General features: G+C 38.6%; 1 protein-coding gene across 9 annotated transcripts in view; it reads right to left on the bottom strand.

Moving 5' to 3' along the window:
* The window catches only part of TMEM164 (transmembrane protein 164), a 190503-nt gene that overhangs the window by 96078 nt on the left and 80320 nt on the right, over positions 1–14105 (bottom strand). For all 9 annotated transcript variants that reach the window (XM_081276981.1, XM_081276977.1, XM_081276982.1 and 6 more), the window contains one exon: positions 2833–2899. In XM_081276981.1, the coding sequence (XP_081133107.1) occupies positions 2833–2899 (67 nt within the window). The remainder of the gene's footprint in view (positions 1–2832; positions 2900–14105) is intronic.

The raw sequence follows: 14105 nt of genomic DNA, 5'->3' as shown, positions 1-14105 counted from the left end.
GAATGTGAATGTACTGAGACAGGGCCTTCAAGGAGGGGATTAAGTTAAAAGGAGGTTATCAGAATCGGCCCTAATCCAGTCTTATGGATGTTCTTGCAAGAGTCAATTTGGCCACACAAAGAGTCACTATGGGTATGCATGCAGGGAGATGATGACCATGTAAAAAGGCCACAGGGCTTCCATCTGCAAGCCGGAGAGGCCTCAAAGGAAGTCAATCCTGCTGGCATCTTGATCTTGTGGATAATAACAGTACCTTGCCTCATAAGTCTATTTTAAAGGATTAAGTAAATTAATCTGTGTAAAACACAACAGTACCTAGCACAGCATAAGCATTCAAGAAGTGGCAGCTGATAATGCTGCTGCTGTTATTAATAAAGGGCCTAAGAAAACATTAGCATACCTGGTGTGAAACATACAATTCATATAAAATGCTGACTGAATGAAAACCTTACCATTAGCTTCCTAAATGACCCTAGGTACGTAACTGGGCCCTTTGTGGTCTTATGCTTACAACAGGAAGCATAACTTCTTGCTTATGCTCAATGGTTCTTCAAGGAAAATGGTATTTGTTTTTCACTGGGGAAAGGTCCACTAGAAATAGAGTTCAAAGTGGCCTGTCTAGAGCACCATATGTACTCCAAAGGATGTCCACCAGATGACAGAGGCTATTTAGCCAGAATTATAGGCTGGAAGCACTCAGACTCAGAATCACTGGCTCTATTTGTCCAAGGAGAGGTTTTCTGATGTGCCTCCTTTTCTTGGAATCTTATGAAACTGCTAAAAATGGAGAAAGCAGCTCTCTATCTGCTGACCTCTCAATCTCCTGAGAAAAGGGACACAAGGTGGGCAGAGAGATAAGAAAACATGGCAGGTCACCTCTACAGGCAGAGAGTAACTTCTGCTCCAACATTGTTCCATGTCTCTGAGTCAGTAAGGAATGATGCTGTGGCATGTCAAAGTAGCCACATATTTTAAAGTATAGATTTATATTGTCAATTTAGATTATTTATAATATCATTCTTTGATATTATCCACTCTGGAACTAAGACCAAAGCAGGAGTGTTTTTATTGGCAGTGCCAGGGATGAGGCCAAGGCTTCATGTATACTAGGGAAGAAGTCTACCACTGAGCCTTAACCCCAGCCCTCCAGCTTCAGTTTTGAAGAAGTCTCTGGAAGTAACTTCTATGGGCATTAAGTTTCAGAGCCACTGTAAAAAAAAAAAAAATCAGTGGCCTTCAACTCAGGCTTTGAGTTAGAATGAACTAGAATACTTCTGAAAACAATACTCAAGCTTTGTCACAGATCATGAACTTAGACACTCCAAGGGTAGGGCAGGGCATCAGGATTGTTTGTTTTTCTACCAGTTTGTTTGTTATTTTATTTTATATTTAATTGACAAAAAGTTGTCTACACTTATGGGTAGACAATGTGGTGTAATATAATTAAGGGGTAAAATGTAATGATGCTTTGATATATGTTTACACTGTGGAATGATGAAATCAAGCTAATTAAGTGATCCCAGGGCCTAAGGAGGGTTCAAAATCACTGCTTTAAGATGAATGCTTCCCATTTTAATATCTGCTGATGTATAATATGCAGCTGGAAAAGTACAGTATCATAGGGGTGTATGTATCTACGGGGAGGGGATGATTACATTCTTCAGAAGGAACAAAGTATATCTGTGGTTTGAAGATCAAAAAGTTCACGCACTGCTTCTAACTCTGCCACTTGGACTTTATGTGACTCTCTCAATGTCAGTTTCTTCCTCTGTAAAACAAGAAACCAACATACTTGCCCTGTCTATGTTATACAACTGCCATGTGAGAAAGCCTTATAAAGTGCTATCCAAAAGGCAAGCTTATGATTTCAAGAATTAAACTCTTGATTTTTATGCCTAAAATAAATTTAAGTCATGAAAGCAGTAGAAATGATTTTACAAGTGATTTCTTTACTGAACTTTCTAATGGCTAGCTAATCCCTCTGGAGCCCCACATGTGGGAGTCTAAGGGCAGTGCCCAGTCACTCCCAACCCAGATATGGAGCACCTGCTTCTCTGAAAGCTGGTTTATCACCTAGGCCCCTGTCATAGTGGGATTCTCCCAGCTAGTCACGGGAGGTTTGTGTGACCCACACTTTTCTATGGATTTGAGTGGATAGAAAAATAATTGAATTCTTGCCCCTGGGGTCCCTTAGAAAAATGTTGACAGGCTTTGAACTTCCTAGCATAATTCTAAAATACCTGGAAGCCTCTGTCTAATAGATCATGCCTAAGTCCCCCATCTTTCCACTAAACCTCCCCAAGAGTTTCAGTAGTCTTTTCAGTCTGTCCTAATTTATTTTTCTTTATTTTTTTTGGGGGGGGGGTATGCTGGGAATCAAACCCAGGGCCTCATGTAAGCCAAGCAAGCACTCAACCCTTGAACCACATCCTCAGCCCTGTCTGTAAAAGCTTATGGCAGCCTGAGTCTCACCCCATCAATTTCTACTATACTGCATTAAAACTCAACATCAAGGCTGGGGTTGTAGCTCAGTGGTAGAGCACTTGCCTAACATGTGTGAGGTACTGGGTTTGATTCTCAGCAACAACACATATAAATAAATAAATAAATAAATAAATGTATGTGTTCATATACACTTAAAAAGAATTTTAAAGCCCCTCAACATTAATGTGTATGTGTGTGTGTGTGTGTGTGCGCACACGTTTGTGTGTGTGTGTGTGTGTGTGTGTGTGGTAAAGCACATGTGCATATTGGCTAAGAATGAGGACATGTAAGGAAAGAACAAATACTATTTTGGATATTTCTAGAACATTTTTAGAAGTGGCTACTTACCAGCCGGGTATTTACCACAGGAAAAAGCAATGCTAGAAGAGCCCCATTCAACATGTGCATCTGTAACCTGGAGGAGAAAGAAGAACAAATCCAGGTTACACTAAGACCCTGATGCAGAGGTAGAAGAAGAAAATATATCAGGTTAAGCCAGGCCATGTGGGAGGGGGTTATGTATACAAGCCGCTGTCTGTGTAAAACACATACACAGGATAAATTAAAAGCAGCATATTTTGTACTAATTGAAATGTTCTGAAGAGCACTATCAGTGCCTCTGAATCCTCCAAACACTTCCTGAACACACTCTGGTTACAACACTTCATTACATAATGAGCTCTGTGCTCCCTAAACATCCTGTCGGCCCCAATCAGAGGCTTCAACTGCTGAGGCATTAGGAAAGGGGAACTGCAGTATCTAAGTGTTCTGTTGTAATGGAAGACGCCTATTTATTAGACTATGGTCACCTATTTACACAGTCATAACCAAATATTTTTCCCAGAGACCTGGACAAAAAGCCCAGGAAGCCAACTGTAGTGCTTTGCAAACTGTTTCCCCCTATGCTTAGAAACTACTTTAGGAGTTGCTGCAGGAGGTGGGGAGGGCAAGTGTGGCAGGCTTCCAGTTTTTCTATACTCTGTTTTACATACTGGACTCTGTAGCTTAAAAGCAAAAGAAAATTTAAAAAGAAGATGAAGGAAAAGAAAACCACCAGTCTCTAACACTGAGTAGTAATACTATTTCTCAGTCCCAACACCAGAGTAGAAATTCTTCATAAGTCAAAATAATTTACTCAGGAAGAAACCCTTTTTATAAGGGCTCTGTACAGGATTTAAGCAGCTTCTTTCATCATTCTCTAAGTCAACATGCCTCTTAGACTTAAAGTCACTAGCTAGGGTGTGTGGGTGTGTGTGTGTGTGTGTGTGTGTGTGTGTGTGTGTGTGTATGAGACACAGCAATCCTACCAGAATGTATAGTTTGCCTTCATGAGAAAGGCAGGCCACATTACTGAATCACCCTAAAACTTTGGCTCTTTCCTTACAGTTCATGGAACTGTTTATAAAAGACATTACCAGGAGACCCCAAAGAATAGAGGTCTCTTCTAGAAATAGGTCCCAAGACTGCTTTTTATTTTCCCCAGACTGTTTTTTATTACCAAAGCTTCACAATAGTGATGATGAGCACTTAATATATTCTGGGCAATCTTCAACAGATAAATGAAAAAGAACTTGTGATACACACACACACACACACACACACACACACACACACACAATGGAATGTTACTCAGCCATAAAGAAGAATGACTTTATGACATTTCCAAGCAAATGGATACATCTGGAGACTACCATGCTAACTAAAATAAGCCAGTCCTCAAAAGTCAAAGGTTGAATTTTTTACTGATATGTAAAAGCTAGCCCACAATAACTGGGGAGAAAATAGATATTCAGTTGATTAGACAAAGAGAGATGAAGGGAAGGGAGAGAGAAGGGACAGGAAAAAGAAAGATAGTGAAATGAATCCAAAATAATTTTCTTATGTATATATATGAATATACCATAGTGAATCCTACCATCATGAACATCCATAAGAATGGAGTCCTAACTAGAATAAGATATATTTCATGCTTGTATAATCTTATCAAAATGAATTCTGCTATCATATATAAAAAGAACCAATAAAATATATGTATTCTAGTCAAGTTATCTTATTAGCTGCTTTACACAAACTCTCCCTCTCAATTTTTTATAGCAATCTTATGATATTGATACGATGACTTTTCCCATTCTGTTGATGAAGAAGCCACAATCAGAGACATGAAGTGACCTGATCAATGCCTTGTATCAGGTAAAAGTCAGCACTCACATCCAGATTTATCTGACTCCAGATACCAAAATTTCATATCCTTCCCGCTATATTACATCAGAGGCTTCTTTCCTTCTGCCCTCCCAAATATGACCTCAGTTAGAAAGTCAGGGATGCTCTTTTGTCCTTTGGATCCAGTAACCTCCCTATCTCCTCCTTCATTCCCTGAACCAAGCTTAATATGCTTTCAGGGGATGGATTTAAAGGGAGAAGACTCATTGGCCATGCTAGCCCAAAAGTCCTATAGGTTAATAGGACTTGGCTTGCCCAAGTGGAGGTAGCACAGTAATGCAATATCACTCCTGCTACCTCAGGCTGGCCAGCTTACCATACCAATTCAGGAGGGTCATTCAAGAGGGTGCCCTGTGCTCTGAATTCCAGGCCTGGGTGAAGAAGTTTGGTTTAGCTCTGACTCTGGGCCCTCGTCTATGACAGCAACAGTATAAAGACTCTTCCTGAGAGAGGAAAAATCATGCTGATGATTAAGATAAAGCTAGATTCTTGTGTCAGGCTTCACCATTGACCTCAAAAGAAAGTTGGCATTTGCACAAGGCCAATTAGACATTAGGAAAACACGAAGTTATATATCTTGAAAACAATGGAATTGATTCCAAGGGCCCAAGGAAAGCCAAAGATAAAACAGATAAAATGAACATCAAGATTCAAAATAGGGCTGGGTTGTGGCTGAGTGGTAGAGCACTTGCCTAGCATGTGTGAGGCCCTGGGTTCAATTCTCAGCACTGCATATAAATAAATAAAATAAAGGTCCATTGACAACTAAAAAAAATATTTTTAAAAAGATTCAAAATGAATAAGTTCCTAGATAAAGACAAGCCTTGTTCTGGGTTCTCAAAATTCAATTATACAAGATATATATGAAAGGGTAAATTATATTTAATATATAAAGAAATCTTACACACTAACAATTACAAAAATATCCAAGATGTACTGACCACTCTACATGCAAATCACTGAGCTAATATTTAGATACATCATCGCATTCATTTCCCACTCAGATTTTATTATAATTAGCATCATCACCTTATTCATTACATAGCTTCATTTCATAGCTGAGTGACCAAGTCACTCCAAGTCATTAAGTAACTTCCCCAAGACCACACAGATAATAAATGAATGAGTCAGAAGTCACACTCAGGTCTCCCCAAGTTTCAAGTCTGTGTTTTTACTACTGTATTCAGATTCAAATATGTGGCATGAATATTACATTTGCTTCATGGTATATGTGCATGTCTATGTGTGGAAGCAGTTCTAAGATACCCATAGGGTCATGTCAGAAGATAATGGAACCCTTTCTGTGCTTTATGACAAAACTGCCTTGATTATACAGCTACACCACACCTAACAGGTGAGCAACTGAGCAAAGATGGCCTAAATCTTCCCCTTACTTCTGCCTTCTGCCTCCTGCCTCCTGACTGCTTTATCCTGGTGTCTTTCCCATGTGGCACTGCTTAGCATGACAGGCCCCTGTAAGTATAATAAACTTTGTTTTCCCCTTTTTTCTCCTCTTATGGTTATACCTGACTGGCCATCACATAAAAGAATACAAAATAGCAGCTGGATAAAGCAGAGTTTAGTTTGGCCCTGCCCCTGGGACCTCGTCTATGACAGCAACAGCATAAAGATTACATAAAGAATAAAAAATAAGTACTCAGTGGTAGAGCACTTGCCTAGCATTTGTGAGGCACTGGGTTCAATCCTCAGCACCACATAAAAACAGATAAATAAAATAAAGGTATTGTGTCCATCTATAACTAAAGAAGAAGAAGAAGAAAAAGAATTTGGCCTTTAAAAAATATAAAACAGCCATTAACTGCTGCCACAAATATTATCTATAGGACTTCTTGGTTTGTATAGCTTAGCTGGTAATAGCCTAAGGTTCCACATAGGAAAGGTGTCAATTCTCGACTAAATGATCTATGGAATCAAAGCAATTCTGACCAAAATCCCAGTAGGATATTTTATAGATACAGGTAAACTGACTCTAAAATGTATATGGAAGGACAAAGAAACAGGAATAGATGAAAAAGGCTTAGAAAAAGAAGCTAGATGACATCATATTACCTAATTTTAAAGCTTACCATAAAGTTCCAGCAATCAAAACAATGCAGTATTTGGTAAGAATAGACACATTGAATATAAAACAAAAGAGTCCAGTATAAAACCCACATTGATATGGTCATTTGATTTCTACAATAGTGCAAAATGCTGTTGGAACGACTGGACATTCCAAAGTAAAATAATGTAGACCCATAATCTAAGCCTCACACCTTATATACAGGTTAAGTCTTAAATCTAAATAGAAATCATAAAATTATAAAACCTTTAGAAGAAAACAAAGAGAAAATCTCTGTGACCTTCAGTTAAGCAAACAGTTATTTGAATAACATGACACCAAAAACACAATACATAAAGAAAAAAATGTTAAACTGAACTTAACCAAAAGCTAAAGGATTTTTACCTAAAGGATAGTTTCAAAGAAAATGAAAAGACAAGCTATATAATGATACAGAATGTGGAAACTATTTGTAAATCACGGATCCAAAAAAGAACTTTTATCTGGAGTACATAATGCTCAAACTCAATAATAAGAAAACAACTCAATTGTTTAAATGGGCTAAAAAAATGAATAGAAACCTCTCCAAAAGATATATAGGGTTGGGAGTGTAGCTCAGTGGTAGAGTGCTAGCCAGGCATGCATGAGGCCTTGGGTTTGATCCCCAGCACCACTCCTCATCTATCAATAGAACTGCTAATATAAAAATACTGACAATAGCAATTGCTGGAGAGGATACGGAAAAACTGCACATGTTGGTGGAAATATAAAATATAAAAGTACCACTTTGGAAAATAGTTTAGAAGTGTCTTATAAAATTTAGAAAATTAAAATACGTATCCTATGACCCAATAACCCTAGTCCTGGATATTTATTTACCCTCCTGAGATGAAAATTCATGTTTCTGCAAAAACCTGCACACAAGTATTCACAGCAACTCTATTTATTCGTTGTCAATGGACCTTTATTTTATTTATTTATTCATATGTGGTGCTGAGGATTGAACCCAGTGCCTCACACATGCTAGGCAAGAGCTCTACCACTGAGCTACAACCCCAGGCTAGCAACTCTATTTGTAATAGCCAAAATTTGAAACCAGTCCAGGTGCTCTTCAATGAGTAAATAAACAAACTGTGATAAACACAGACATGGAAAACTACTCATAAATAAAAATGAGTGAATAAGTGATACATGCAAGAATTTAGATAAATCTCATGCAGCATTATGCTGCATGAACAAAGTTACTCTCAAAAGATTACATATAATAGGGTTCCATATGTATGTTATTCCCTGAACAATAAAACTATAGTAAAGGAGAACTGATGAGTGGTTGCCAGGTTTTATGGATGTGGTTATTATTCTAAAGGGACAGTATGACGAGTTCTTAGAAGAAATGGTACTATTCAATTCCCTGATTATGGTGGCAGTCACAGAAATCTACACAAAATTATACTGAAAAACTCAATTTTACTATATGATAAAATTCAACATATACTTGAGAAGCAAAACACAGTTCTCCCAATCTCTTCTTTCACACCCACAAAGTGATCCAAGATCCTAAACCTTTTAAACAATGCTTTCTCACTCTATAATTTTCCTTGAAATTTTCAAACAGAAAAGTATTTTAAAAATCATACAATCGGGGCTGGGGATGTGGCTCAAGCGGTAGCGCGCTCGCCTGGCATGCGTGCGGCCCGGGTTCGATCCTCAGCACCACATACCAACAAAGATGTTGTGTCCGCCGAGAACTAAAAAATAAATATTAAAAATTCTCTCTCTCTCTCTCTCTCTCTCCTCTCTCACTCTCTCTTTAAAAAAAAAAATCATACAATGTACACTCATGTGTCCTCTGACCCACTTAAGGAAGCCTGAATATTATTGATTCCACTGAAGCTCTGTGTATACCCTTCCTAAATAGCATTCATCTGACCCACTCCCCACCAACAGGAACCTGAATTCTGAAGTAGTATGCTTTCTTTCTATCCATGTTTTTATATGTTTATTGTATTTGTATCCACAAACTGTGTCATGCTGTTTCATTTTCATATCATTAAATATATGATACTATATATATATATATATATATATATATATATATATATATCCTTCTGCAAATCACACTTTTCACTCATCATGGCTTCCTCTAGTTACTTATGTCAATGAATGAAGATGATTTTTACCACTATACAACATTCAGTTACTTATCTACTGTCATATTGATGGACATCTTTTCTTTCCACATTGGCAGATATATTGAGATTACTTTTTGTGATTTTTATTATAAATACAAGAAACCTGTTCTACCATACAAAGTCCAGGGTCCTTCCACCCTGGCCTCCTTTTTGTATAAGCTCATGATATGAAAGTATACTTCTGTTGTCAGCTGTCTGACACAGACCTATCATTCAGCAGGAAATACAACTAATATCTTGCATTTCAGAACTCACAGATCAGAAAGCATAAGAACTGCTAAAGCTAGATGAAGGTCATATGGTCAGTCAGTGGACAGCCCTGTTCACTCTTCTTTATGTTTGAAAATTTTCAGAATAACAATTTGAACATAAAAAAACAGAGAAAGGGGAAAAACAAACTTGGCAAGTACAACAGGAAAGCTAGCATAACTTTGCTTGTGGGCACAAAGACAATTCCCTGGTTGCAGCCAAAGTTTTCTCACTTCTTGTACTGGACTAAATGGGGCCACACAATCGTAAAGGTTCTAGAATTGTACTTACCTGTATTAAAGCAATTTTCATCCCCAAATTATAACAGTAAGGTATACAGAAGTGGTAATGTCAAGACAAGGATAATGCTATATATATGTATATATTGAGTAGTTGGTATATGTCAGGTTCCATGCTAAGAAATTTACATGGGTCATCTCATCTAATTGTCACTAACTAGTTAAGGAGGTAGTTGTTATTATTAATAGTATTCTTTTCAAATGAGGAAGTGAAGACTGGGGCTTTAATTCTCACTCAGGATCACAGAGCAAGTAGAAGAAGCACAAGTATAACCTGGCCCATCAAATTTCACTGCATTATTCAAGACCCCTCGAAAAGATATCTATCCCATAAACCAAATGTTGAATTAACAGGGCACTGTTTAAATACATTACATTACATTCATCCAAATAATGGAATACTCACAAGCTATTAGAAATAATGTTTAGAGCAATATATAATAAGGTGGTAAAAAGACTGTGATATGTTGACTTTTTAAATATTACAAAGTAGCATATAGAATACTCATTATTTTATGTCTAAAAATTGAGTATATATTGGGGCTGGGTTGTGGCTTAGTGATAGAGTGCTTGTCTCACTTGTGTGAGGCACTGGGTTTGATCCTCAGCACCACATAAAAATAAATAAAGGTATTGTGTTCATCTACATGTAACTAAATTTTTTATAAAGAATTGGATACACACACACACACACACACGACTGGGAGGAAATTATACCAACATATTAACAGGAATTATTGTCTTCTTTATTGTATTCTGTAATGTTTGACTTCTTCCCTTACTATAAGCATGGATTACTTTTATAATAAAACTGAAACATTTCTACTTCTTCATTACTGACTGCACAATTCCTACATATCTTGCCCAAATCGTATCTATTATGCTGTATTGCTCTTTTTTGGAATTGCTTTTGTCCAATGTATGAGATTCCTCATTTGGCTTCCACAAGGACTGGTTGGACTGACAAAGTAAAAAGAGGCCCCAAATGATCAGTCCCCCTTCCTCTGTTGAGTACTATTTTCCATGTTTCCCCAGATAGGAAAAGTTATCTAGATCTCTTGCCAACCTTTTACCTGGAGGTGATTCCCATGTGAACAAACATTTAAAGCATAGCAGTCCAGGAGGAAGAAAAAAATAAAATCAGTCCCTGCTCTGGAAATCTTCAGAGAGCTTTCAGAAAATTTGTAGAAGACAAAATTGAATATGCATATATGAGAAGAAAGGCAGCTTTCATTGTGTGGAGATGATGAAGAGAGACCTGTGAAGAACCTGAAGGCTTCCTCCCTCTTCTAAGCATTAAGTCTGTATATGAATTCAAGGCAGGACCCAGACACATGAAAAGAAGGCACCTGAGTGACATTCCACAGAAAAAAGGAATTGATATCCATGAATTGTTAATCCTCTAAGTCCCTGATCTCTTTCCCATTTAAATCTATAACATTCATATGTAGAACTTTCTCTCTCTTGCCAAGAACTGGCTATTAATTAAGCTACTCAGGTTAGAGGCAGTTTCTCAAACACCCTTTTCAGCAATCAGTCCAAAGGTAAGCCTAAAAGCATCCACCTCTGAGGCAAAGGTGTCTTTTTAACATCACCCCAAACTAAGTTGAGACCTCTCAGGTTCCAGAGCAGCTGGTTTAAGGAGCTCTGTGAAAAGGGGTGCTGAGATGTAAAGCTCTTCCCAGACAATAACACACCACAGGTTCAACCTGAGTCCATCTTATGACCCCAGGACAATCCCAGAGATCTCAGGCTCCCTGGGAAAGTCATGCTGCTTAAAAGTAGGTGAATATAAGAAATAGAATCTAGAAAAGAGTTAATGGGCTACTGAACTATCCTAACATCATGTGGCCCAAAGGCCAACAGAGTATCCACCTTGCAATGCAATTATCATATGTCAGGCTACCGTAATTCCCCTCACCCAGCCCCAAGCTTGCCTTACCTACCTTGACTCACACCCAGCCTACAGTGCTCTCTCCATGCATCTCCTCCTCCCTGCAGCACAGATGAAATTTCATCTCTTCTCCTTCAAAAGCCTCTCCAGACTGAGTCAGCAGATACTCATGACCAAATAATCCCACTTGCATCACAAATCCACTCCTCTCCATGTGCACAAGAAGATGAGCAGATTTCAAGATTTTAGTGCTAGGCGGGTACAGTATGCTTCCAGAGGCAAAGGATGCATGTCAGCTCTCTGTGATGCACTTTTCTTACCCAGAGCAGGGTGGGGGAAGAGTTCACTGCCATTCAAACTGCACCACTCAGCGACTCACTCCATGAGGCCCCCCATCTTTGCTGCACAAATTTGGATAACCTGGCACATTAAGAGATGAATGTTCACAAGGCATGTAAACTGATCACAACCCAAAGCCAGAAAAACCTTACCTGTCATTCTCTTTTCTTTCATCTATTCCTTTAAGATCTCAGCTCAGAGAGAATGAGTCCCAAATGCTAGCTTATCTAAGAAGCTCCTGGTCCTTTGTGAAACTGTCCTCTAAAAACAGCAACCAGGCCACCAAAGACCAAGCAGAGAATTAGAGCCCTCTATGCTGGTGGGATCCATGGAGACTGGGAAAAGGGAGAGAATGTTTTCCACAATGTGATGACGATGCTCTCCTTCAGCATGGATAACAGACCCAACAGGGAGACTGGGAAACTGTCAAGCTCTACAAAGCTTTTCTCAGACCCAGGGCTGCAGTCACAGGACTAATAGCTTCTTCAGCCCCTAGTCTCAAGATCTTATCATTCCTCCAACTTCAGAATAGGGAGGATAATGAGCCTGGATACAGTTCACTCTCCTCTAAGGACAACATTAAACAGAAACTTGATCCCCTAGCCCCAAGCCCTGGGAAGATGAGAGACCATGTTTGGAATATAGGCCCTTTCCAGGTCTTGGTCAAGTTCAGGGCTACTGAGGCTAGAGTTCAGAAGTAAAGAGTGTCCTCTGTATGCCACTGAGAGAAAAAAAACACTTAGGGTTAGGAGGGCAGCACTCTTTCCAGATAGAAGGACCCAAGTCTCCAGCCAACTAGTGGGAATCTTCTCCAGGAGGTGACTCAAGCTGGGGATTGTGGTTAATGACTCCATTATGGTTAACAATTAAAAAGCTAGGATTTTCTAGTTTGGAAGGAATCAGGATCATCTATAGGAAGCATCGATAGTCACCATTTGAACAGTGAGCACAAAGGAAGGACTGGCTAACTTTTAAGATGCCTCTGTTACACCAGGCATAGTGGCATGCTCCCAGTGACTCTGAAACTGAGTAAGGAGGATCACAAGTTCAAGATCAGCCTCAGCAACTTAGTAAGACCCTGTCTCAAAATTAAAAAAAAAAAAAAAAAACAGGGGCTATATAGCTCAGTGATAAAGTGTTCCTGGGTTCAATTCCCTATACGAAAGGAAGGAAGGAAGGAAGAAAAAATCTATTCAAAAGATACCTCCAGTGATTCTGCAATCTGCATTTGGGGTAAAAATTGGGAGTTCATAACCCACTTCAATCTAATGTATGAAATATGATATGTCAAGAGCTTTGTAATGTTGTGAACAACCAATAAAAAACAGACTGTCTTGTAAAAAAAATGCAAAAAAAAGATGTGAAATAAACTATGAATAATTGAAGATAAATGAAAAAAAAAAGATACCTCCAATATGGGGCTGGGGCTGGGGCTCAGCAGTAGCACACTTGCCTGGCATGTGTGAGGCACTGGCTTCAATTCTCAGCAACATATAAAAATTAAATAAATAAAAATAAAGGTCTATCAAATACTAAGAAAAAATAAAATAAAAATGATACCTCTGATATGAACACTTGTGATGGTGGCTGGGGTTTCCCAAACCTCTGAGAGGAGAAAACCCTTGTTCTGATTCTTATATCAAAATATCGGGGCTGGGGATGTGGCTCAAGCGGTAGCGCGCTCGCCTGGCATGCGTGCGGCCCGGGTTCGATCTTCAGCACCACATACAAACACAGATGTTGTGTCCACCGAAAAACTAAAAAATAAATATTTTAAAAATTCATTCTCTCTCTCTCTCTCTCTCTCTCTCTCTCTTTAAAAAAAATATATGAATAAGAACACTGTTATTTCCATCCCTAAAGAGCAAATTATGACATCACTAGGGTGCACTGCAACATTCCATAATTCCCTAAGCCCTGCTAAGGTACTCCTTTTAAATACTCAAGAATGCTCTCTCCTTGCCTTCTATCTTATTAGCAAGGCCACTGACCTGTTGTACCAAATAATCCCCTAGAACCAGCTTCTGCCTCTCCATGTGTGCTAGATCTAATTCCTTTAAACTCAGGGTCAGCAAAATACAGTCTTCTTGATTTGGCCTTTTTTTTTTCCTGTGATAAAATTATATATGTATAAATAAAATTTCCTATTTAACTATTTTTAATTGTACAGTTCTATGGAATTAATTACATTTACATTATTGTGCAAATATTACCACCAGCCATCTACAGAACTTTTGCATCTGGTCTTTCTGTAGGTAAAGTTTGGTCTTGTTGCTCTTTTGTCTAGGTTTTTGAGACAGGGTCTCAATTGCCCATGATGGCCTTGAACTTGCAATCCTCCAGCCTCAGCATCCTTAGTCACTGGG

This window comes from Spermophilus citellus, assembly GCF_964194105.1.
Source record: "Spermophilus citellus genome assembly, chromosome: X".
Lineage (NCBI taxonomy): Eukaryota > Metazoa > Chordata > Mammalia > Rodentia > Sciuridae > Spermophilus > Spermophilus citellus.
Note: the sequence above shows the minus strand (reverse complement) of the source record. Positions and strands in the feature narration are given on the sequence as shown.